Genomic DNA, 26,472 nt, shown 5'->3' with positions numbered 1-26,472 from the left:
AGCACCAATCCCCGCATGAGTAGGAAAAAGTAACTTTGTGGGAAAAAGAAATTATATCTGCATCATGCGTTGAAATATTAAAAGTCCTATAAATTACATTTTAAATATTCATATAGGAGCCAACAAATATGTTCTATGCAAAGATGTACATTGGTGGCGTAATGACTTCCTATGCAGAGAATGAAGCAACACTCCCTCTGTGTGTGTGCTGGAATCCAGGTTTTTCTGTTTTTGGTTTACATAGCTAGACCAAGAACGTGCAAGTTTAGTGCATCTGGGTCTCACCCTGTGACACTGTTGCTCCCACCACCTCCCCATCCATAAAGAGACAACAGTGAACACCCACCGAGCACTGTGAATTCAGCATGGCAAAGAGTAGTGACTTTCCAGAAATTCCTCACCCCAAGAAACATACATTCAGAGACTAAAATGCACACGACCAACAACGTGATCGACCTATAATCAACACAGGTGTGGCTTTTCCCCGATTGAAAGCCATTTGAGCCGCTAAAGGGCTCCAACTTGACCCTGAATTGACATTCTTGATCCACAATGTAGAAGAGGTGGGAGTCTGAAATGCTGGTGCTCGTGTGACATCTAGTGGCACTAAATCGTGTAGAAGCCATTTAAATTTGATGTTACTAGCTTACTATCCAAAAGGGAAAAGTGGTCCACCACAGTCGGCAGAAGAATAGCAGTCAAACAACACGCAGATGAGCTACTGCAAACTGAGTACACTACACTATCCTACGAAGACGCTGGCGCCTGGTAATTGAAGAAGAAGAAAATTCAAAGACGATAATGAACATTCCTGAAAATGGTAGCAACATTCAAGGGGCCATGCGGTTCACCTTTCACGGCCTCGCAGTTTCACGGATTTTTTAGTCCAAATTTACTTTTTTTTTTTTTTTTTTTTTTTTTTTTTTTTTTTTACAGCGCATTGTGTTCTGCGTCCTCATCAAGCAGGCCGGTCGCGGCACCGCGAATGGAGAGCATGCGCATTGTGTTCTGTGTGTCTGTTTATAAGAATCTTATCGCCCAGAAGAAAAAAAAGAGCGCCAACAACTACCCATAACTGTGTTTTTCACTCGGAAAAAGACACCTGCAGCGGAAAAAGACGTGACAGCGCAGCGGCACCACGAGGAAGAGGCGCGATCAGAGGAACTGTGAAATACTGGTCAGTCACTATTAATAATTTCTTACGTGTCCAACCTCGTAGGTTGATCGTTAAAATAAAATTTGTTAGTTCTAATTTATAGGAAAACGTTCTATTTTTATTTCTCAAACAAATGTTTGGGCCTGAAAACAGGTTGGTCTTATTTTTCTACTAAGGTTTGAACTTTGAGAGTGTTTACACACGAGAGAAAAGTGAGAAAATGTTAATGCCTGTTTGAGAAAAGTGTATAAAGTGTGTAGTGAGGGGTTTTACAGCCTTAAAACATCTATAATAATTGTAAAAAATAACGCTGTCTACTTCGAGGATTTCGCCTATTGTGGGCTATTTTTAGAACGTAACTCCCGCAATAAACGAGGGACCACTGTACACAAATATACACCAGGAGACATTAAAAAAAAAAAAAAGTCTGGTGTTGCAAAACAGAAATTTTCACAGCATATGTGTGTGTGTATGTACATACGTGTTATCTGTAAACACCCAAGTCAAAGGACAGGAAAGGTGGCATATCAAATCAATTTTATTTATATAGCGCCAAATCACAACAAACAGTTGCCCCAAGGCGCTTCACATTGTAAGGCAAGGCCATACAGTAATTACGGAAAAACCCCAACGGTCAAAACGACCCGCTGTGAGCAAACACTTGGCAACAGTGGGAATGAAAAACTCCCTTTTAACAGGAAGAAACCTCCAGCAGAACCAGGCTCAGGGAGGGGCAGTCTTCTGCTGGGACTGGTTGGGGCTGAGGGAGAGAACCAGGAAAAAGACATGCTGTGGAGGGGAGCAGAGATCAATCACTAATGATTAAATGCAGAGTGGTGCATACAGAGCAAAAAGAGAATGTCCAAACTGTGTTCCTATTACTGGTTTGCTTACTTCAAGCCCAGTAATGGTTGGATAGCGTGCACTAATTGATGTTAGTACATGCTAACTAGTCGGATACAGCAAAGGTGCTACTTTATTGACTACTTGTTTCCACAAGAGGACAGTATTGTACCAGAAAACATGGTATATGATGGTGGATGTCAGTTTATATTGTGAGCTGAGAAGCACCGGCTGCTGATTCCGCAATAGCTTGAATTGATGAAAGCTAATAAAAAAAGAGCACTTAATTTTCAACTGAAGTCCAAAATGCTCAATCAGACCTGTGGACAGCCTCACCAAACAAAATAAATCAGAAGCAACGATGCCAGAATCATTTCTAACCTGGCTACATGAAGCAGTTGGGTTATTTATTCCATGCAGTGTGATTTAACAGATAAAAACACTGGAGGAGTACAGTGTTTAACATGTTTCCTGTTAACACCATATCAAGAGAATACTACATTTTGAAGCCTGCACTGGGAAACTTATTGGGATTTGGGTGCATCTTGGTTCCCTAAACACGCAGCGCACACTCTTGTAGCTCTAACAGCCCAGCGCCGAGGGGAGGAGAGCTGCTCATCTAAACTGGGGAAATGACTCCAAACTTCCATTTCTATGCTAATTCCAGCCTGCCCGTCTAGTCCAAGTATTTATCTTGCTCCCTCTGTCAGCGCAGGGCGAGCGAGCAAAGAGAGGAAACAGGCTGACAGAGCTGGAGGGAAGCAAATCAGGCTGCAGCTATTGATAATTTTCATCAACAATTAATCTGCCATTTTTTTTAAAAAGGTCAATCAGTTAATCGTTAGCTTATAAAATGTCAGAATAGAAAAAAAAAAAAAAAACAGTGCACACTCCAGTTTTCCAAAGTGAAGGACATCACATCGCCCTGTCTGGCCAGAAAATCACTAAGGGCCCTTGGGCAAGTCATTAATCCACAAGTTGCTCCCGGTGTGTAGTGAGCGCAAAAGGAGACATAAAACTTGATTGTGGGATGCAGGGAGAGCTGTTAACAGCAATAATAAAACATTTATGCCAGGCGAGTGAACTGTCCAAAAAAATGCCCTTGGACCCCAGAGGGTTAAGTGTCATTTAAAGACATTTACTGCCCTCTGCTGGTTGCACAGAGGGTGTGACACTTGGCCGCCCTTCCTGGTGGTTTGACACAGGTGTTGGAAAAACCAACACAGTGGCGTCAGTAGATCAGAAAAGTGAGATATGTGCCAGGGAGCTGGAGAGAATAATGTGAAGAGAGGAAAAAAAAAGGCAAGAGAAAATGAGCGAACAAGTGCGAGCAGGAAAAAGCGAGAGAAGGAGGAAGAAGAGGAGAGAAAGGAGCGTTTGGCTGAGAGAGAGAGAGAGAGCCCGACGGCAGCGCGCGCCGAGCGTGCACGCGGCTTTTAAACCTCCAGAGCCGCGTTTAATATCGCCGGGAGAGCGCGAGGAGCTTAGCACGAGAGCCGCGGCTTCCCGTCAGACGCTCGAACACACACACGAACACACACACACACACACTCCTCCGCAGTAAAATGAGACGCTGCTCCCCCTTCCTCCTCCTCCTCCTCCTCCTGTAATCTTCCTCCCGGCGCTCGGCTGCAATCAATGCGTCACTCAGACATTTAACCCCTCGCAGCGCCGCCGCTGTCGGAGCAGGCGGCGCGCATGCGTGCGTGTGCGAACGCCCGTCGCATGTGTGCAGCAGATGCAGGTGCGGTTTGACGAGATGTCAATCACAGCGGGATCGCGTTTGTGTGTGCGTGCGTATTCAAACACGTGAGCAGGCGAGTCAACAGCAGAAGTTGTGTGACTGCAGCAGGTCCGTTAGTCATTAATCGGTTATCTGAAATGCGCAGGCTCGCCTCGGTGGGAAGTCAAGATACTTGTTCTAACCATGCAGTATTTTGTGCACACAATGACGTAATAATTTGTGCACACAATTTTGAAATCGTTCTTGGAATCCACAGTTTCATGTGCAAAAGGAAAATGTGTTCAACAACAAATACAACTAGTGAAAACAAATTACAGCAAATTAATTTTGCATCAATATCCTGCAAGAACAGAATATTGTGTGCATAAAACACTCATTTGGCAATAAATATCTTAATATCTCTTGTGCATACATGATAAACTAAGGGAAGAGATTTCACACACACACACACACACACATCTGCCAACAAAATTTGTGTGCACACTTTATGTTATGTACAAACACAATACTATCCCATGGGATCAAGTATGGTGGGGACACAACAAAATAACCAGTGGGAACAAATCTGTCCTAATTGGACTTCCTTTCTATTGGATGTAGATGCTTGAAGTGCTTTACAATGATGTCTCACATCCACCCACTCACACCATTATCAGCATGCTACCAAGAAAGATACTCAACAGCATACTGGGAGCAACTTTTAAGGACCTTCTCCAATGGACCTTCATGATTTTCCTGTCTGATGGGAAACTCAAACAAAGGTTCATCTAACCACAAGCCCACCTCTGGACCACCGCAGCCAATTTCTCAAATTAATAGCCTCTGGGAGCAAGTTATCTTGTGTATGCAAAATACTAACTTGTGGGGATTAAGACAAAACAGGACCATTGATCTGCAGTGATGCAACACAAAGAAAACCAATAAATCCTCATACTTGAGATGGTGGAACCAGAGGATGTTTAGAAGTTTGCTCAATAAATGACATCCAAGCGATTGCACTGCATTACTGCTGTAGGCTAATTTTTCGATATGACATTGATCTTCACAACATTACATAATGTTACTGATGCCAGAGGTCTGACACATTTGTTTGCCCCAAGAGTGCAGAAGTCTATGTTAAAAACTGCTGTAGGTCTTGTGATACGGCCATGACAATGACCTCTAATTTGACCTTGAACGTTGACTTTTACATGGCGTACATTGCAAGAGGACCACCCACTGAGTATATCCATGAAGTTGGACTGAGACTGCTCTTTGTGTTTTGAAGATTTGCCAGGGACAGTATGACCTGGTTTGACCTTGACATTGGACCTATGACTCTGACATGACCTGTGCTATGAGAAGGCAGTCCAATGAGCTTCTCCAGCAAGTTTAATGAAAACTGCTCTTTGGATTTTGAAGATATTGCTGCAAACAGCAGATGATGACCTCTGCTTTGACTTTGACATTTGGACCTCTGAACTTGACATGACCGGTGTTATAAGAGGACCGTCCATTGAGTTTATTCAAAAAAATTGATTGAAATTGCTCTTTGGATTTTGGAGATATCTCCACAGATAGGCAGGCAGACAGACAGACTGCCATTACAATAACATCTTCCTGCTTCACCTCAAAGCCAACTAATTAATTGATTACAAACAGAACCAGTGATTAATTTTTTGGTGTTTGACTAATTGCACAATAAACTTTTAAAACAAATGAGATTAGTTAGTTAGTTAATTAGTAACCTGCTCTGAATATCAATTCTTATCAGCTACAGATGCAGAAAACTGTAAAAAAAACCCCCAAAAAAACAGCAAACCTCAATTAATTTGCTATTTGGGGGTTGAACAACATCTGAATGAAATGTCGTCTAATTTCTCCTTCTTGTTTCGATCCTACATGGATTTGAGATGGAAAAATCAGACGTGATTCATGTCGGTGCATTTACGACAGAATAAATGACAGATTGCACCTTTATCTGAGCTTTCAACGGGCAGAGCTGAAGGGCCCAAACCCCGGCACGAGAGGGAGCGATGAAGACATCCGCAGAATCTCAGCTCATTACCATTTCAAATGCTCGGAGAGCCGGGCAGACGAGGGAGAGCGCCAGAATAAAAGGGGAGCGCGGGAGGGAGGAGGCGAGAATGGGCTTTCATGTGCAGAGGCACGGATCACAAAACTAAACGAACATGAAATATGCACAGTGTCGGCCGAGCGCCTGGAACGCTGGAGAATAGTGTGTGTGTGTGTGTGCTAAATGACACGCATGTGCACTGCACAAGGTGATTTTCAGAAAGGAGGCGATCTGTTCTGTAGTGGTGTACGCAAACGAGCACATACGAGGTCTGTCAATAAAGTATAGGTCTTTTTTATTTTTTTCAAAAACTATATGGATTTCATTCATATGTTTTTACGTCAGACATGCTTGAACCCTTGTGCACATGCGTGAGTTTTTCCACGCCTGTCGGTGACGTCATTCGCCTGTGAGCACTCCTTGTGGGAGGAGTCGTCCAGCCCCTCGTCGGAATTCCTTTGTCTGACAAGTTGCTGAGAGACTGGCGCTTTGTTTGATCAAAATTTTTTTCTAAACCTGTGAGACACATCGAAGTGGACACGGTTTGAAAAATTCAGCTGGTTTTCCGTGAAAATTTTAACGGCTGATGAGAGATTTTGAGGTGATAATGTCGCTTTAAGGACTTCCCACGGAGCGAGACGTCGCGCAGCGGTCCCAGGTGCCGTCGTCAGCCTGTTTCAAGCTGAAAACCTCCACATTTCAGGCTCTATTGATCCAGGACGTCGTGAGAGAACAGAAGTTTCAGAAGAAGTTGGTTTCAGCATTTTATACGGATATTCCACTGTTAAAGGAGATTTTTTTAATGAAAGACGTGCGGGCGGATTGCAGCGTCGGCTCGCAGCCGCCGCGACGCTCCGCCACAGGAAAAACACCTCTGTTGGAAGCCTTAAGGACAAGTTGGAACATGTCCAGCTGTTAAACAATTTCTCATATACTCACTCCACTGAAAGCCATCAAAAGCCGCCTGGATTTTACAAATGGTTATCAACACGGAGGTGTTTTTCCTGTGCCGCCGCACCGCACTGGCTGCGTCCCGACGCGCGGACCCGTCCGCACGTCTTTCATTAAAAAAATCTCCTTTAACAGTGGAATATCCGGATAAAATGCTGAAACCGACTTCTTCTGAAACTTCTGTTCTCTCACGACGTCCTGGATCAATAGAGCCTGAAATGTGGAGGTTTTCAGCTTGAAACAGGCTGACGACGGCGCCTGGGACCGCTGCGCGACGTCTCGCTCCATGGGAAGTCCTTAAAGCGACAGTATCACCTCAAACTCTCTCATCAGCCGTTAAAATTTTCACGGAAAACCAGCTTAATTTTTCGAACCGTGTCCACTTCGATGTGTCTCACAGGTTTAGAAAAAATTTTGATCAAACAAAGCGCCAGTCTCTCAGCAACTTCTCAGACAAAGGAATTCCGACGAGGGGCTGGACGACTCCTCCCACAAGGAGTGCTCACAGGCGAATGACGTCACCGACAGGCGTGGAAAAACTCACGCATGCGCACGAGGGTTCAAGCATGTGACGTAAAAACATATGAATGAAATCCATATAGTTTTTGAAAAAATAAAAAGGACCTATACTTTATTGACAGCCCTCGTAAGGATACCATGCATTAGGGTTGCAATTAGCAATTCTATTTGTTAACAATTAGTCAATAATCTTTAAGATTAATCATTTAGTCTAGAAAATGTCAGAAAGTAGAAAAATGGGTGTCATTAATTCCCATAATCCAAATAGATCTGGTACTTTGACCAAACAACAGTCCAAAGATAGTTGGATTTTGAAGAGTCAAAACGCGTGTAAATTAAATCTAACCAATTTAAAACCAGCATGAAATATGTTGCAGATGTTTAACATCAGTTCAGAGGGTTACAAAGTCATATCTCAGATGGTGGGACAAATGGCATTATCTCCAAGCTTAGAAGATTCACGGTGGCGAATCTTCTCAATAGTCAAAAGTCCACAAAAAGCACATTGATGACTCTTCAAAGGCGCCAGAAAAACACACAGATGGACCTCTAAAGAACTGCAGAGGTTATGGTCAACATTTGGGATTCTGCCATTCGAAAGAGGATGGCACCAAATGGTCTTCCTCAGAGAGCTGGAAGGCCAAAACCACTGAGAAACCAAGACATTAAAAAGTAGACTGCCATTTGAGTGATTCTATGGTAACGGAATTATGATGACGGGAAAATCTGGCCATATTTTAGCTCCCCATTAAAAATGTGCTCCGATTGTAATTCCGTTACCAAAGAATCGCCCATTTACAAAAAAAAAAAAAAAAAAACCTTTGAGATGATGGTTTAAAGCCATGCGCGGGCCTGACTCTTAAACCCACGGCCATTCTGCACTTTGCCAATTAAACCGGCGCCTGCATAGGACCACACTTTGAACAAACTAGGCCCACGCCTGCCCCATCCCATAACTTTGTTCTGAGACTGAGGCTCGCATCTGGACCTGAACTGTGCAGGGCTCTAGATGGTATATACAACAATAATTCAAAAGTGGAACTATTTGGAAGGCACTGGACCTCCATCGAACCCAAAAACTAACGCAGCATTAAACGCTAAGAATATCGTACCAACACTGAAGCTGGTCCTCAACGATTTTCCATAACTGACTGAACCATGAAGTCAGAAGGAGAAGGTCACCGTACTGTGATCTAAAGCTCAAGCGAGGTGGGGTTCCGATGCGAGAAGATCACAAGACTGAGTGTACCTTTGAACAGGGTTAGTTTTCGGGAAAGTGGAATTTTTAATCGAAACCAACATTCACAGTGTTGAGTCACATTTTCTTGCTTCTTCTAATAAAATTCTAATAAATAAATGTGATAATTATACAAAATAGAGGAAATCAGGAAGGGGCAAATTTTCTTCGCTGCACAAAGTATGGGTGCACGTTCACAGGCAGCGTGCACGCTGTGTGTGTGCGTGTTTGTGTCAGGCCCTCATATTTATCTGCCTGCGTGTGATAAGCCTGCAGCTTGAGGCAGTAAAACACCAGCGTGAGACAAGCCCTCTGTGCGTCTGCAGGCCCGTGCACGTGCATGTGTGCCTGTGTGTGCGTGACAGGCTGCACATAAATTGGCGTGTCTTCTGCGCACATCTTTGCATGCGTGTGTGTTTGTGTGTGGAGGCGGGGGGGCCCAGGGGTCTGCCCCAGGCTTATCACACACAGGCAGTGAGAGACGAGCTTCCTGAGAGTAAGGGGGGGGAGGGAGGGGGAAGAAGGGGTGTTGTTTGCGCAGCGGTCAGTGCCTTGTTTGTGCAGTCTCAGGTTCTCCCCTCCCTCCCCTCGTCTCTCTCCACACGCAGGAAGAGGGGGGAAAAAATGCAAAGAACGGGGTGAAAAAAAAGGAGAGAGCGGGGGATGGCGGGGGGGGGTAACGTTCGGGGAGAGAGACGCATAAATCAGAGAGACGAGCCGGCTTCTCTCCAGCACGGCTCGCTGAGCCCTGCTGCTGAAAAACAGCCGCCGCCACTGCTAACCGCAGTCACCACGGCACATTAGAGGGCCATTAGAACGCCATTATACTCCCAGTGCTTACCTCTCAGTCTGTCCCACACCTCATCATCATAAATGTGTACAACAAACACACACAACCATAAAGCAAGCGGTTAATGAGCAACAAAAGATACCCACACCTATTTACAGTCGTGCGACGGTACCTCTGCTGCTGATCAAATCTGTCTCGCAGTGGACGCGCCCACGGCGCAATCTGCAGCTCGAGTGACATTAAAACCACCCCGATCGATAAATCAATTTGTAAAAATCTGTCAGGGAGGAGACGTTTAGACTCACGTACTGAAGCACGAGAGGCGAGCGGGGGGATGACAGAGCAGGCCATCCAACTTTAATTAAAAGCTTTCAGAGCAACAGGAGGTGAGATTCGGCACAGCAACCATCAGTCCTTCTTCGCTTTCCTGCTTTTGTATTTTTGAGTCCCGTTGTTGCTTTCGTGGACGTACATCCCAGAAGGTCACGGTTTATAACTGTGTCCATATCTTGGAAAATCGTAGATGGTCAAGGAGAGTGTCCGTGAGGCACTGGGGTGTTCCGCTATCACGCCACGGTCTTGTTTCAACTGTGGCAGGATTTTAAAAAAATTCCTTTTTTGTTGCAAACACATGACATACTTTGCTAATATCTGGATCCTGCAACATTGTCGTACAGGTATTGACATCTCGAAGAGGTTTTCTCAAAGCGCCACAGTTGTGTGAAACTTATACTGCGGCCGCGCTGTATTTGTAGTTGCACATCATGTGGAATGCATCCAGCACTACGTCATCAAACCATGTTTAATCGCATTTTTTACAACCGTGATCTCGACACAACAATTTCTTATGGTTGTAGACCATGAGCCTCCTGGATGCATATGCTATAAAAGTGGGAACTGCAAATGTCGTGTGACAGGAAACACACAACGAGATTTAACATAGAAAAGACGTCAGTCATCGCTGTTATCTGAAGGCCTGTTTTTTACCTCACAGTTCTGGACTCTTCTGAGTCTGCGTGCCGATGTAGTTCTTGTCCATTTTCATCATGGCTACACTCAAATTCTGCATTTTGACATTAGGCCTTTCGTTGGCGCTATAGGGAAAAGCTATTCTCAACCTGATTTGGAAATAGGAGGAGGAACTGCAGTACTTTTTTTCTGGTTTTCATGATCAAAGCTGATATGGGTCGCTGTGATCCACTGGGGTGTTTCACATTTTGACAAGTCAGCCTGCGCAAGACACGCCACTCAACGCAGCCTGGCACATATCTGGAAAATAATTCTGTTTCCTGGAGCTTGGTCAAATTCCCAGTTGCCATGGCAAAACTTGGGAGAGCCTATGTCAAGCCTGGCACAACTCAATGTGACTCTAGGCAAAACTCATATCCAACTCGGACAAGCCTAGGGTAACTCTTTTGTGGTTGGAGTGAAAATTGGGACACAGAATTGCACTGAGCCTATGAGATCTTCATTGCTGGCCCTCTCTGGACTCGAACTACCAGGCACAAGCATAAGAAGCAGGTGTTTTTTTAATTACAAGCCCAAAATGCAAGGGATCAAGCCCCAGCCCAAATGGAGCACACGTCTCACCATCCATCCATCCATCCATTCATTTTCTTCCTCTTTATCCGGAGTCGGGTCGCGGGGGCAGAAGCTCAAGCAAAGCCGCCCAGACCTCCTGATCAAGACACACCTCCAGCTCCTCCGGGGGAACCGCAAGGTGTTCCCAAGCCAGCCGAGAGATGTAGTCCCTCCAGCGTGTCTTAGGTCTTCCCCGGGGCCTCCTCCCAATGGGACGTGCCCGGAACACCTCTCCAGCGAGGCGTCCAGGGGGCATCCGAAAAAGATGCCCGAGCCACCTCAACTGACTCCTTTCGACGTGGAGGAGCAGCGGCTCGACTCCGAGCTCCTCACCCTATCTCTAAGGGAGCGCCCAGCCACCCTGCGGAGGAAACTCATCTTGGCCGCTTGTACTCGCGATCTCGTTCTTTCGGTCATGAGCCACATCTCATGACCATAGGTGAGGATCGGAACGTAGATCGATCGGTAAATCGAGAGCTTTGCCCCCTACTCAGCTCTCTCTTCACCACGACGGTCCGATACAGCGACCACATCACTGCAGATGCTGCACCGATCCGTCTATTGATCTCACACTCCATCCGTCCCTCACTCGTGAACAAGACCCTGAGATACTTAAACTCCTCCACTTGAGGCAAGGACACTCCACCGACCTGAAGAGGTCAAAGCACCTTTTTCTGGTCAGGAACCATGGCCTCGGATTTGGGGGTGCTGATTTTCATCCCAATTTCACAAAAATTTTCCACATCTACGACTGTAAGCAACAGGGTCGTTATGTCCCACGGCAGCCTGTACTCAAGGTCCTTGAAATGGAGTAATATCTCCACCTGGTGGACATTTACCATTAATTTAACAGAATTTCATCAAGAATCGACTGTTGTTGGCTTGTGCTAAATGATGCTGAAACCCCTGCGTGAAATAAAGTCAAACATTTTGTGATATCAACTCTATCATGGTGCTAAATCGGGTTGTCCTCCTCGATTACCGTCGGCAAAGTTGATTTCACTTTGTGATAGAGTTGAATTGGGAGTGGGACAAAATACAGACCCCACAGCGTATATTTTACTCCACACAATTTACTGTGATGTCTTAAAGGAGTTACTGACAGAACGTTTGTCGACCCGCTTACGGACTCACGGAATGACTCCATTAATCTGGTGCATGTCCTGTTAACTGCAGTGAATAACCAACCAATATGTACTGAAAAGCCTGAAATCTAATTTAAGTGAGTTGTAGCTCAAATCATTCAGCACAAGGTGGCACCATGGCCCTGAGGACGGACACGAGGGTACCTCCAGGAGGGTGGGCTCACAGGCTGGCTTTCCACAAATTGATTGTGACACACATATGTAATTGTTTGTTGAAATCACTGAGCTGGAACCTCCAAATCTGTAGACTGAGTTTACACTGTTTTGGAAGTGCCCAGTATAGTAAATATCAAATTTCCTGGAGGTCAAGTGGCCTTTCGAGACATTCAGCTGAAGCAAGACCATAGACTGTATACACTTTGGACAAACCCTCCGTGATGTCACCCATAGGTTTTCTGAAGAGCAATTTTGAAGATCAAACAGTGCGGCTCTGGGTGTCACCATGTTGGGAGTGCTGACTCCGCCTCAGTCCCAGCCAACTCATAAATGTTAAAAGAGGCAGAGTGTGGGCAAGACCCTGCATGACCTGGGTGGAATGAATGAAGCCCAACATGTCCCATCTCAGAAATACTGAACAAGCTAAAGCTAACGGGCTAACCTTGGTTTCAGTGTTTTATTAAAGCATATTTTTGCAGACTGGGTGGTGGTTTCATGATGAGTGGTTTTGGTGCAGATATTAAAACTTATTACCAGCTTATTGCCTCAGTAACTGTGGGTTAGCAGTGACAGTAATATCACCAAGCTACCAATACCCGCTGACATTGCTAATGGTGCTAATATAACAAACTAAATAGCGCAAAAATTTCACTTGACAGAAATACTGGATCACAGACTTCTTAAATGGCCTGCTAGGACAAATAACAGCACAACAAGTAACATTATGATAGTCAGTCTACAACAGCTAGCAACCACTGGTAGCATTGTTTGCTAGTGGGATTCTGGACTCTGCTCACGGCACACATTACCCATCATTCAAAGTGACCATGCACAACTGATGAGTTATAAAAATAAAATAATCACCCACAGAGTTGTCATGGAGGGGGAAACTACTTCTGCAGCAAAGCAGAACATTTTAACATGTGCTTCTATGGGACGTGATTCCCTTTTGAAGCCAGCCTCAAGATGCCACTCAAGAAACTGCAAGATTTTCCACTTCCGGGTTTGCATCATTTCAAGTCTTGCCTGTGTTGTCATGGAGATCAGTATAGCGTGTCCCCGATCCTGCTGCATCAGACTGAGCTTTATGGCCATTTTTAAAACAATGGTGTCAACACGTCCGCGTACCAGCACACAGCATCATTTTCGGCTCAAGTGCAGTTAACAGAGGTGAAATTTCTCACATTCTCTCACTGTTCCATTTGAGTCTAGTCTAATAATTCAGGGTGTCTTCAGGATCCCACAGTCGTGGGTCAGATGTTGTTTTCTAGAATCCATCTGGGCCATTGAAAAACTCTAAAGCCTTCTGAGTGGGTGTCCCCATTTCGTAAACTTATCAAATTGCTTGTGAAAGTGCACTTTTCTGATTTGTTTGAAGTCTACCAAAGGTTTAATATGTGCGGAGAAACAAGCGGCAGATGCACACAAAGACGGGGGAAAAACCTACGGATGTGAGAGAAAGGCGGCGAGCATCAGTCTCTGTATAATGATCCCACAGATCGCTCTCGCTGTCTGCACGTGCACGTGTGCACGTCGGCATGTGTGAGCGTGTGTCACACTTCGCCTACAAAAAATTAATGAGATGTGAGAGCTGAGAGAGACAGAGAGGAGGGGAAGCGGTGTGTGTGTGTGTGTGTGTGTGTGTGTGTGTGCGCGCATGCGATCGCAGAGAGGAAGAGGAGGGGTGCCAACGACAATCTGAGTCACAAAGAGTGGAAGAGAAAGAGCGAGCGCAGAGAGGAAAGGGGGAGGGAGACAGCGGAAACGAGAGAAAGAGCGTAGCGGGCAAGGGAAGGAGAAAAAGTGGAATAGGGCGAAAAGAAAGTATGAGTAAGAGCGAAATGATGTAGAGCGCAAAAGAGAAAGAACAGTACAGATAGCGCCGAAGAATCTGATGGCGAAAGACATTTTTTGAAAAATGACTCGAGCTATGTCTGCTGGAGTCAGACGAGAACAAAGCTGGAGGAGGAAAAAAAAGAGCCCAACACGAGAAAGGTGCAAAACGGAGAGAAATCGGAAGGCGGAGCCCCTTACCTCGTAGCCGAGCCGGGCGGCTCTCTGGAGCAGCGTCTCCCCGGCGTTCTTGTTCACGATCAACCGACGAGCTTCCGGCGGGATGGGTCGCACCACGGGGGGCTCAGCAGCGGTGGGCTTGAGCATCCCCGCCGCCTCTGGTGGGACGCTGCCCGCTCTGCCTTTCCCCTGGGGCTGGAGGGAGGGCGGACAGAGAGCGGCGGGGGAGCAGGGCTTGACTGGAGAGCAGGGATAATGATTAGGAGAGGCGGCTCTTTTCCTCGGAGCGCTGCGCTGCTCACTCAGCTGAGGAGAGACAGACAGAGGATGTTAGAGCCACTAACGCAGAGCAGACATGACACACGTGCACACCCCGAGCTGCTCAAGGACACATGCAGGGACAGCAGGAACACAAATGTGCACATGCACGCACACACACACACACACACAGAAAAACATGCAGGCGTGCACACAACGTACGTAAGTGCATATTTTCAGTGTGGACGACAATTTCCGGGCATTTTAAGTGCGTCAGATCTGTTTCCATCTTTCTAAACAGCATCGTGTTGCATGTTCCTGTTTTTTTTTGTTTTTTTACTTAAAAATGTGCAGAGACACTAAATCCTCTCTTCTGTTGTTACTTTTACATTTCAAGCGAAAAACTTGTATCGGTTTAAGGACAACCTGTTACAGTGAGACAGAAAACTCATGCCTGTTGGTTATTGAACATTAAAAGAAACAAAGTTTTATTTGGTTGCTTCTATAAATATGTAATATCGCCCTTAGATTTTGCACTAAAACACTAGCATCTCAGATGAAACCACTGACTTCCATCACAGATAGTCCAAACTATACCTTTTTGGAATCGTTATGTCCAGACAAGTAATGTGATATAGTTTCAACATGATTGGAGCATTTTTAAAGTTTGACCTCTGTGTAATTCTTCACGTGACCCCTACCTGGCTACAGCTACCACCCTGAGATTGCTATCATAAATTTTGTAAACGCCATGATACACAGGCTGGATTCTAAATGTTGTTTAGTCACCTTAAGTGGTACAGAAAACCTGCTTGGCCCATGGACTATCATATTCATCATTTTGTAACTGTTAACGTAGTTTCTATCTGATGATGGATCTCCAAGGTGGATCTGCTTGTTGATTTGGCACAAGTTTTATGCCGGATGCCCTTCCTGATGCATGTCCCCATTACATGGAGAAGGGGTGGGGGCTTGAACCAAGAATGTTAACCGTACCTAACCAGCGGGTGAAGATCACAGTTGCTCACTGTTGCTTTTACCATGTGACGTGCAAAACCCACCATGGCACACTTGTAGTATAACCAGCATGACTGTGGTGTCTACGTAAAACATCCCAGTGACGCCATATCACGCGTGACATTATGGACTCCTTGGAAATCCAAGGAATTATCAAAGTAAGTCAAAGTTAATGACAGAAAACAGAAAATTTCAAACATTTGAAATTTCTGCCACAGTTAAAACAAGACCTCGGGACAAATGATGGAATATCCCGGTTCACCAAGAACACCCTTCCAGACCCGCTTAAGATTTTCCAAGATATAGATGAGGCTTCAAATTGTTACGTTCTGGAATGAATGTCTGTGAAAGTGAGATCAGGGCTTAAAGATCTTAAGCTGCAACAAGTTCAGAACTTTTCCAAAGATGGTTAAACATGACCGATTTGGAAAATGTCATTTATATTTTCCAAATAAAATTCAGGTAACAGGAGAGGAAATCCAGGCAGACGCACGTCAGCCCGTGTGCGTGACAGCTGTTCAAAAATTAAACCCAGTTCAACACTTTTTAAAAGCCTCATTAAAATAGGGAGTCTATTAAGTTACTGACAAAAAAGTAATTAGATAAATTAAAATTGCGTCTGGATTGTCGGCCAATTCACGAGAGGTTTCATAAAAAGGAGTCCATAACTATAAATCCTGCTAATAGAGACAAAGACAAAAACAGAAACAAAGGAAAACCAAACCTAACCTCCGCAGCGTAGGTATAAATACGTCCCAGACTGTAACGAGGATGCGGGCCTGATCTGGTTCAGATCGTACACAAGTGGGCCGGATGTGGACCAGCACTGGGTCAGATCATTTTACTGTCTGGGATACTGTGATTTATGTATCTTGAGTCAAATGGCTTCAAGTGGTGCCAAAATGAGGACTGATAGAAATTAATCAATTTTTTTGTAATTGCTAAACAGGTTGGTTCCAGCTCCTCCAACATCAGAACACACAAGCACAGTTTTTGCATTTTCCAAATCACTGTGAACTGAATGTGTTTGGACTGCAGCTCGGGGGGGATCACTTTAGAAATAATTTTATACACACATACATTATACAAGTAAAGCTAGAGCCCAAGTGGTACTCACTCTTGATTAACACATATATTCCTGTCCACTCGTATCAAATCCATTGACTATGCAACTCAAATTTCTTGCTCAACCGGAAGCAAGAACTTGTAAGCCAAACATGTTTCTCCATTTTCACTTGTACCAATGAATTACAAGTCAGACCATCTTATCGAGATCAGCCAAACATGGATGTTTCAACGTGCAGCGTAACACGAACGAATGGCCGAGCAGTACCAAGATGGTTGTTTCTGGCCTCAATCACCAGGTGGCGCTAGGTTAGACTCACATTTCATAAATATCACAATTTATTTTTATTCTGTAGCACAGGTTGGCGAGAGAGATTCGTGATCAAGAACCCCTATCCCCAAATATTGGTCCTATCTAAACCACTTAAAAAAAAAACACATTGGATGAACTCAATTCAATTTAGTACATCATTCCATCCATAAATTTATCTGGCCATAACTCAAAATACATCCGTGGAATATAACATATTACTTTGAGCTACATATATTTATTGAATGAAAGTCACATACGAAATTAAATTGAGTTCATCTGATTACTAATTTATTTATGTATTTAAACAACAGAACCAACACAGTAGACCCCTGGCCCCAAATCTTGGTCCCAACTGGTATACTCACAAAAAAAAAACAACAAAAAAAAAAACACTCAATTCATGAACTCAATTCAGTTTTGTACATCACTTCCATTCGCTAAAAATATGTAGCCCCAACTCATTAAATTATATTGCATGGATGTACTTTGTTTGATTTGGAGATACATATATTTATTGGATGGATTCATGTATAAAATCAATTGAGTTCATCCAATAAGTAATTATTTTACTTTTTTTTTTTTACAGTACAGAGAACCAATACAACATAATGTCAAATAGGGATTTGGATTATAAATTGCCACTATCTTTATCTAAATTAGTAAATACTCTGGTGTGTTTGTTAAAATTCTCTGATCAAGTTACCGCAACTAATAAACTTAATTCCTGAACCAAAGCCTCACTCGCAATCCAGACCAAGCCTGTTCATATTAGTTCAAATAACGCAGAACAAATTGGTATGTTAAATCAATAATAGAAGTGATTATAGGTTTGGGTGGATTTTTTCCGTCCGTGAAGACGACACGCTGGGTCCCTGCAGAGAAACAAGCAGACGGCCGCAGCCCTCACAAAGACTGCTCAGCGCCACAAACACTGCAGGTTGGCGTTCCGTTTCCTTTAACCACTAAACCAACAGAGGCCCTCGGAGCGAAACACAATGACGAAGTGAGCTGCACGCGCCTCCTCTCAGTGGAATTCCATGTCGGAGCAGCTGTCAGACTGAGGAGGAGAAGGGGAGGAGAGCAGCACGGGTGGAAAACAACCAGCCTCTCCCCCCGTGCTCATTTCTTTCCCTTCTTTTCAACTTGCGCGCTTCAGACGCTCGGCTGCGGCTGCCACATTCCTGGCGGGGCGGGCGGGCAGGCGAGGGGAGTCGGCATGTGTAAATGTGTAATCGCTCCAGGGTTTGTCGTTATGTCAGGAATGCTCGCAAATGCGCAGACGCTGGCGTAACCCTGCACACACCAACGCACAAAAGGACACTGATGATGACACACGTTTCAGCGGTTAGGGCCCCCGAGACAGTCTGCGCGCGCATGCGGGAACTCCACAGGGAGCCGGCTAAAGGGCACGAGGAGGTCACCGCTCCAGCAGCATCTCTAAACATTGTAAACATGCTTCCTTCCTCGCTCTCCCAGCTGCATAATTACAGGCGGCAACCAGAACGCTGCAAACATCTAGACGCCTGTCAGCGCTCACCTTGTCATCTTCAGCTGATCCCAGGTCAGCCTCGCACCGCTGGCCGGGGCTGTTTGGAACGACATCTTTCCTCTTCTCCCTGTCACGCTCCCGCTCCCTCTGGCTGGTGTGTTTGGTCTTGCACGGCCGCTTGCCCTTGGGTTTGTCCGTGTCACTATGGCGACGGAGCTTGAGGGGTGGGGTGTCTCCTGCCGACAGCTCCGGGGCCGGAGAGCAGGGGCCCCTCTTGGACTCCCTGAAGCCACGGTCACCTGAGAAGGGGCCCGATGGGTAGACTCTGTCCTTCAGCTGGCCAAGGGGAAGGGGAGACGCCGGCAGTCCTGGAGGAGAGAGAGAAGAGTGAGGCGCAGCGAGCGGCTGATAGTGTGCAAGCGGCGAGGAAGAGGAGGATGGGAAGGCACTGCAAGGCCATCTCTCACCCTCTGTTGGTTTATTAATGAGCACGCAGAGCTGTCTGAGAGCGCAGCATGCCTGCTCAGTCAGGAGGAAAAAAAAAAATACATGAGCACACGTGTGTGCGCGCTGCACAGCACAGTCTCTCACACAAACACAAAACCACATTCATGCGCTCTTTCACTGCAGCAAGGACACTGGTATGAGTAATCTCTTTAAACAAATGTGGCACTGTCTGGTTTCAGCCTCAATAGACACGCATGCACGCACGGATGCACGCACACAGGCGCGCACACAAACTCAATATCACAATGTCAAAAAGGTGTTTAATTAATGGCTTAACTAAAATAGTTCCTCAAAACACTGGTCATTAAGAGGTGTTTCTAATTACGTGGATAAATATAGTCTCCGTCTCATATGCGTCTACACACCGTTTAGCTTAAAACTACACTTTAACTAGAATGGCACTAAGAAAACATTTTTTTTTTTTTTTTTTGTATATTTCAACTTTGCTTCGGGATTGAACAGTTTCAGTTCCAGGTCAGATCGCCTGGCCGGCCAGCCAACTCGTCTCATGGAATATTTTATTAAATGGTCTGGGACGGGAGAGTTTGGCTCCGTTGGATTTGTCACAAGGCCGAGCCTGTGGAACCTCTTTACACTCAATATTTCTGAGCTATGCACCGTCCAAACAAAGCACGGCAAATACTTGTAGTGTAAATGGACCTCAACAATATAAAATGTTACATGGGACACTTAGGGCCCTATCTTGATTATCTATGGCACACAGTCTAAAGGCCACAGATGTATTTACATTGTCTCTAACTAGAGTGCAGAGTGACTAAATGCAACCAAAGTGGTTGCATTTAGTCACTGCCATAATCATAGGTGGTGTAAGAAGAATGAAACCAGTCAGATTGTCATTTGTGCTTGGACCTGACAGCATGAGAAATCATGTGAATAGACAGCAGCCACCAAAGTTCCCTGAGGTGAAGCAGTCAGGTGAAGTCTTGTGTCATTGTGGTACAAGCTGAGCGCATATGTGTAACCTCGCTAAAGTAATGCATATAGTGAATCTTGCAATGCATAAACAGCACAAAAACTCTGCTCTCGGGCTTAGACTAGGTTTTTGTTTGTCTAAAGGTGCAGTCGCTTCCTGCTGCCTCCCTGCAGTGCAATACACCAGCACTGCACCTGACCACACCTCATTTTAACACCAACACGCACGTGAACAGAAAGATGAGCTCAAGTCCTTTTGGCATTTAAAGTGCACGGAGTACTGAATGAGAAAACAACAAATGGGTCGGCTGAACACCAACACTGACACTTGGTGCCGCATGCTGCTTTGCAGCAGGTGGAAAATTGGGCTCTTTATGTTGCACGTTACGTCAATAACACTGACTGCAGAATGAGTCTGGAACAGAGTAAATAGTGTACACTGAGAACTTTTTTGCCATTTGAATTCAAGTTTTGGGGCAAATGCATCATTATTCGCTCTGATTGGTGAGTTTTGCAAGCTCCACCCAATAGTGTCTATATAACATATTTTCCAGACTATAATTTGCAATTTTTCTCTTTTTTTAGTTGTCTAACTGGCTCTGTAACTTATATTTAAAAAAATATATTGCATTATCATCTATGGCCACAGGATGGCACTGTGTACACATGTGACAAGCTGCTCGTCTGTACTGATCTGAATGAGGGGACTGTCTGATCCACTCCCTGGAGCAGAAGGTGGTTGGTTATAATGCACCATTAAAGTGGATACTAACCCCATAACACAAAAAGAAAAAGATCTATGCACTTGCACTTTGTGATACACTGCATCAGAGAGGGAAAGCTAGGCTAAGGTAAGGCTAACTGTATCACAATGTTATTTTAAATAAGCTTATTTAAATTTAGTGAGTGTTTTCATCTGTTTAGTTGTAACAAGAAGCATTTTACTCTGCATTATTGGTTCCTCATAAAATACTGTGAATTAGCCTGTTAGCTTGTGATGTTTGCATTCTAAGCAAATGATATGCCAGTTCTTCCTGTTGCACGAAACAGTAGCACCATATTTCAAAAATAAATGTGACATGTAGAAAGAAGTGATTATTATGTTTTTTCCTCTTCGTGGTGCATTTTTTTTTTTATTTTGGACAAATGCAACATATAGCCTACAAAATACAGCAAATGGACTCCAGTTCATGAACAGTAAAGATTGCATCACTATTTCTGTCTATATGCACCACCTTCCTAAACATTCAGCCTAGCACCTTGCAGGTAATGAACATATAATATCACGACATATTGAATAGTAGCAGATTTTGCGATATTAGCAAATATAACTTTGAGCAATGAACCGACATAACGTTGCATTGTGATGAAGCTTTTGATTTACACCCCTGGAAGTTACCAAGTTCCTGCAAAGCTTCCGAGCTTTTTATAATAGAAATATTTTCTATGTGACTCCTGTTGAAGAAAAGCATCTTTGTGAAGAAAATCTCGAGCAGAAGTGAATGTGTTTTATTTAATAACTGGATTCTTCAATAAAAAAAAGAATGAAAAAAGGGAAAACTGTGACCGTGACAGAAACCGTGGAATAACAGGGCTCACAGTACTAACACGGCTGTTGCCAGGGTGATGTCATCTCAAAAGGTGAAAGGAAAATATATTTTAAATTGCCAATCTAGTTGTGTGGATTCCATGTGAACATAAAACCAAAAAAAAAAAAAATCTCCCATTTCATTTGTTTCCTTTAATCTGGCTCCTGCTCTTTATTTCTTCTTGCCGCCGCTCTCTCGGCCTTGCTTCGGGCATGTGTATAAGGGAAAAATCCCTGGTTTTAATCAGTCTGCACCCCCACCCCCCTCCTTTTCTCTTTGACTCGAGTTGAGAGGAAAGAAAGAAAAAAAAAATCATTGATCACACATTAGTCACAGTACACCTGCCCACGCATATCTCCACCAGCCACTTCTCTCGCACACGCTTTCATCGCTCTCACTGAGCCCGGCGTACACTAGCCGAACAAAAAGCCCAAATCACAGGGGAGGAGCACTTTAGCATTTAGTCCCCAGGTCCCCTTTCTGATTCTCCTGCCCTTCCCCCAGCAGAAGGAAGTACCCCCCCCCCTCATTCCCCCCCCCCGACCAAGCCTCTAGGGAAATCCCCTGAAGACAGAGCGCTCAACAAGAAAGTGAAACGCGAGCCAAAGATAGATTTCCGTTCCTTCGTCTGAACTTAGAGACTCGCAGCAGTTTGCACCGCTGGCGGTTCATTCTTACCATTAAGAAGCTTCTCACAGCCCCACTTTCTGTTGATCTCGGCCCTCTGTGCGGCGACTCGATCCTCCAGCTCCCCGACCCTGACTTTATGCTCCCGGGGGATCGGCGTCGCAGCTGTCAATCTGGGCAGGGGCCACGCCCTCTCCTGTTTGATTTGAGGCGTGTCAGGTGAAGCCGCGCCGGCAGCGGGCTTGCTGAGCCGCAGTCCCTTCAGCTCGATGCAGACCTTGAGCTTCCTGACCTCGTCATCGTCATCATCCTCCAGGCAGGTGTGCTCACCCACATCTGAGAACAAGAATGGTGTTCGACTGAAAATACTTTGAAATTATGCAGTTTTCCACCATGTGAAATCTTTGCAGTCCAGACCTGCAGATAATTATGTTGATTTATCAAGTGTCTGAAATGTTGTTTCCCAAAGTCCAAAGCATAACTTATTTTTATCCAAAATTAAGATACACTCAACAAAAATATGAATGCAACAATTTTGTTTCTGCTCCCATTTTTCATGAGCTGAACTCAAAAGTTCTAAAACATTTTCTATATACACAAAAAACCTATTTCTCTCAAATATTCTTCACAAATCTGTCTAAATCTGTGTTAGTGAGCACTTCTCCTTTACCGAGATAATCCATCCCACCTCACAGGTGTGGCATATCAAGATGCTGATTAGACAGCATGATTATTGCACAGGTGTGCCTTAGGCTGGCCATAATAAAAGGCCACTCTAAAATGTTCAGTTTTATCTCACAGCACAACGCCACAGATGTCACACGTTTTGAGGGAGTGTGCAATTAGCATGTTGACTGCAGGAATGTCCACCAGAGCTGTTGCCTGTGAATTGAATGTTCATTTCTCTACAATAAGCTGTCTCCAAAAGGCGCTCAGATAAATTGTCAATACAGCCAACCAGCCTCACAACCACAGACCAGGTGTAAACACACCAGCTCAGGACCTCCACATCCAGCATTGTTCACCTCCAAGATCGTCTGAGACCAGCCACCCGGACAGCTGCTACAACAATTGGTTTGCAGAACCAAAGAATTTCTGCATAAACTGTCAGAAACCGTCTCAGCAAAGCTCATCTGCATGCTCGTCATCCTCATCAGGGTCTCGACCTGACTGGTAACCGACTTAAGTGGGCAAATGCTCACGTTAGATGGCATTTGGGTGCTGATCAACTCTATGTGATTGAGATTGTTGGACTGCGTGAGGCATATGGTGGTCGCACCAGATACTGTTTTCTGACACCCCTCAGACCCCCCAATAAAGCAAAACTAAACATTCATAGTGGCCTTTAATTGTGGCCAGCCTAAGGCACACCTGTGCAATAATCATGCTGTCTAATCAGCATCTTGATATGCCACACCTGTGAGGTGGGATGGATTAGCTCTGCAAAGGATAAGTGCTCACTAACAGATTTAGACCGATTTATGAACAATATTGGAGAGAAAAAGGTCTTTTATATATAATAGCCAACACCATCCTAAATGACTCATCCCACCCTGGCCACGCTGATTGAGCTACTGCCATCAGGCAGACAGTTTCAAGGCTATTAAAGCAAGTACAAATAGAGTAAACAACAGGTTCTACCCAACTGCTGTTAGAGCTTTGAATGCCACTGGAACCAAATAGCCAGGTCACATGCCACACTTGAAATGAGTGCAATATTTGTTGATGTGCAATATCCACTGCTACTGAAATATCCACAGTTTTGTGCATACTTTTCTACTTTTTTGTCTATGCAATCTCTTTTTGCTACTACCGTTCTTAGATATATATTTTTTTTTTCAATTTTAATTTGTGCTCTGGACATACCTCTTTCATTCCGTTAAATTTTATGTTTATTTTTCTTTTCTTCCCCAGACCTTCAAGTCTGTGCGTGGTTTACTCAGGGTTTATATTGGCACTGAAAGACTTGCATCTTACCTTTCGTTGTACTGGTTACAATGACAAAGAATCTGTAGCTGTATCTTTGTGTATATAGAAAATGCTTTAGATCTTTGAGTTCAGTTCATGAAAAATTGCAGAAAAAAACAAAAGTTTTGCATTTATATTTTTGTTCAGTGTATAAACAAACTGATTCTAGAAACCAAAAGAAAAGGATTTCTTTTAACGCTGTGTACAAAAAAAACAAAACAGTGTTAAAATGTCTTAAGATGGTTTAAAACCATTTAAGGGAGTCGCTTTTAAGCACGTTAAAACCAGTCTGTCCCAAAGACATCAAATCAAATCAAAATAACATTAGTTTGGTTTAGGAGACCACTGAAAAGAGTATAAAACCACGATATGTGTTAATAATGGTGTAAAAATCCATTTAATGTGAATTAAAAGCATTTTAAACCCATCCATCCTTGCTGTTTAGTACAGTTAAGGATATGTATCAATACCCACTTTAAAAAGAGAAGCACTCAATTTTCATGTGCACTATTCAAAAAAATTATTAATAAAAAAAATTAATTTAAAAAATCAGTTGTTGCATTTACTTAATCTAGTTACGTTAGCCAGTTATACAGAATGTGGTTGTTTAAATTATAAACATAATAAGGAAGTACAGCAACAGTAATGTAATGTAATGTAACAGTAATTAATGAAGTTAATAAAGAATAGGTCAGATTCAGTTGTAGTTGGAGAGAATCTCCACGAAGCACTACAAAACTTTTCAACAATTATTAAGTGATCAAAACTTTTAATCTGTTTTTTTTTTGGTTCATCAGTTAATCCTTTCAGCTTTATACCTTTTCATTCACCCGTTTTAGTGGTTTTCGTGTTTTAAATGCTGGTAAAGGTTTCAATCTCTACGGGACAAGAAAATTCTCGTCTTACGTTTTGGTCTTATGAAACCCATTAAAAAGCTATTGCACAAATTCAGAAGTGCAATGTGGCCAAGCTTAAAACCGCAGCTGTTTTTCTTCTAACTTTCTGTGAAGCTGACATTTTGGAAATACAAGTTTTTCACCTGTCAAAGGCAATTCTCTCCCCGGCTCTGGCCGACTCGTGCGACTACTGTATGTGCACATACGACCCGCAGATAGCACTGCGCCAAGAACAAAGGCCATTAATCACGACATCGTGATGGCTTGTAAACCTCCTGTAAGCCTGGAATTAAACATACGTGGGCTGCGAGCGTGCTGAAAGCGGGCAGATTGAGGAGTAGGAGGCGAGTAAAGTCAAAAACTGGGCAGGAAAACAAAGGAATGGAGACTGAAGGCGCAAAGGGAGAGTTCTCGCCCCAAAACTCATAGGAGATGGGTGTTTGACTCGGACGCCAGCGCCGGGGGAGCAAGCGAGATATCGCAGGCCAGGAAAAAAAAAAAAAAGAAACCCAAACAGATGAGGAAAAAAGAAGGAGATGAAAGAAGGAGAAAAAGAGCAGCTTGAAGCGGGTGGGTAGGCGCGGCGGCGGAGCTGAAAGAAGAGAGCGAGAGAATGTCTGTCCCTCTCCCTCGCTTCGCTCAAAGGCAGGATTAAACGCTCCTCGGCGCTGGCTGCCACACAGAGCGAGAGACGGGACGGAGGAGTGAGGGGGGGAGTGGGGGTTGTGACAGAATGGGTTTAAGGTGGAATTGATTGGGGAGGAAGGAAGCAAAGTGAGGAACAGAAAGATTTAAGAAAGTAGAACAAGGGATGAATGAAGAGTAAGCCATGTGGGTGGGTGGGTGTGCGAAGGCGGGAGGTGTTTGACGGATTCTCACCAGTGGACATCTTGGCTCTCTTGTCTGGGTGGGACATCCGGTCCGCTTCCTCCCGCTCCGCATCCTCGTAATCAGCATCGGGGCCGAGCGGGCGCTTCCTGGCGGATCCTAACCCGTGGCTGAACTTGTCCTCTAGATGCCCTTGAGCTGGCGTCAAGGTCGGAGGCGCACAGTAATCTCCTTCAGGCTCTCGAACCACCTTCCTGACTCTGTCCTTTAGCCCCACCTGACCCGTGCCTCGGCACCCGTCTTGGGCCTCGTGTCCAGAGGACAGTGGCTCCCTCTGGCCCCCACACCGCTGCAGGACTGGAACTCTGTTGTTACCAAAAGCTGTTCGGACACCTGAGTGGAAGGAATGGAAACAGGTTTTGGCAGAGGGGGAGGAGGAAGTCGGGGAGGAAGAGGAAGGGGGGGGGGTGTGGGCCGAGGCAAAACAAGCAACAGCAGATGAAAGAGGCGGCCAGAAAGTGGAGACAGACCGCAAACCAGACAGACAGACAGAAGGGGAGCGGGGAGAGAGGAGAGGGGCGGCGGGGATCAACAGAGGGGGGGCGCCAGTTAAACACCAGCCAGCTTTTATTCTGCTTTAAAGACGGCAGTAAAACTCTGATGGGGTAAAGACTTTTTAATCTGATGTGAGGCCAGCCAGTGGCCTGACACTCAACCAAACATCCTGTCCGACTCGGTCGCTTCTCCCACCCTCTTGACTGTCCTCCCCCCACAGCATGACCGCACCACGC

General features: G+C 44.7%; 1 protein-coding gene across 1 annotated transcript in view; it reads right to left on the bottom strand.

Annotated features, from left to right (window-relative positions):
• Window positions 1-26,472, bottom strand: part of LOC117525412 (BCL-6 corepressor-like) — a 53,639-nt gene that overhangs the window by 8,200 nt on the left and 18,967 nt on the right. Inside the window, 4 exon segments of the mRNA XM_034187270.1 lie at window positions 14,213-14,497; window positions 18,382-18,701; window positions 22,041-22,325; window positions 25,733-26,074. Of these exon segments, the coding sequence (XP_034043161.1) occupies window positions 14,213-14,497; window positions 18,382-18,701; window positions 22,041-22,325; window positions 25,733-26,074 (1,232 nt within the window).

Source organism: Thalassophryne amazonica, chromosome 14, assembly GCF_902500255.1.
Source record: "Thalassophryne amazonica chromosome 14, fThaAma1.1, whole genome shotgun sequence".
NCBI lineage: Eukaryota > Metazoa > Chordata > Actinopteri > Batrachoidiformes > Batrachoididae > Thalassophryne > Thalassophryne amazonica.
Note: the sequence above shows the minus strand (reverse complement) of the source record. Positions and strands in the feature narration are given on the sequence as shown.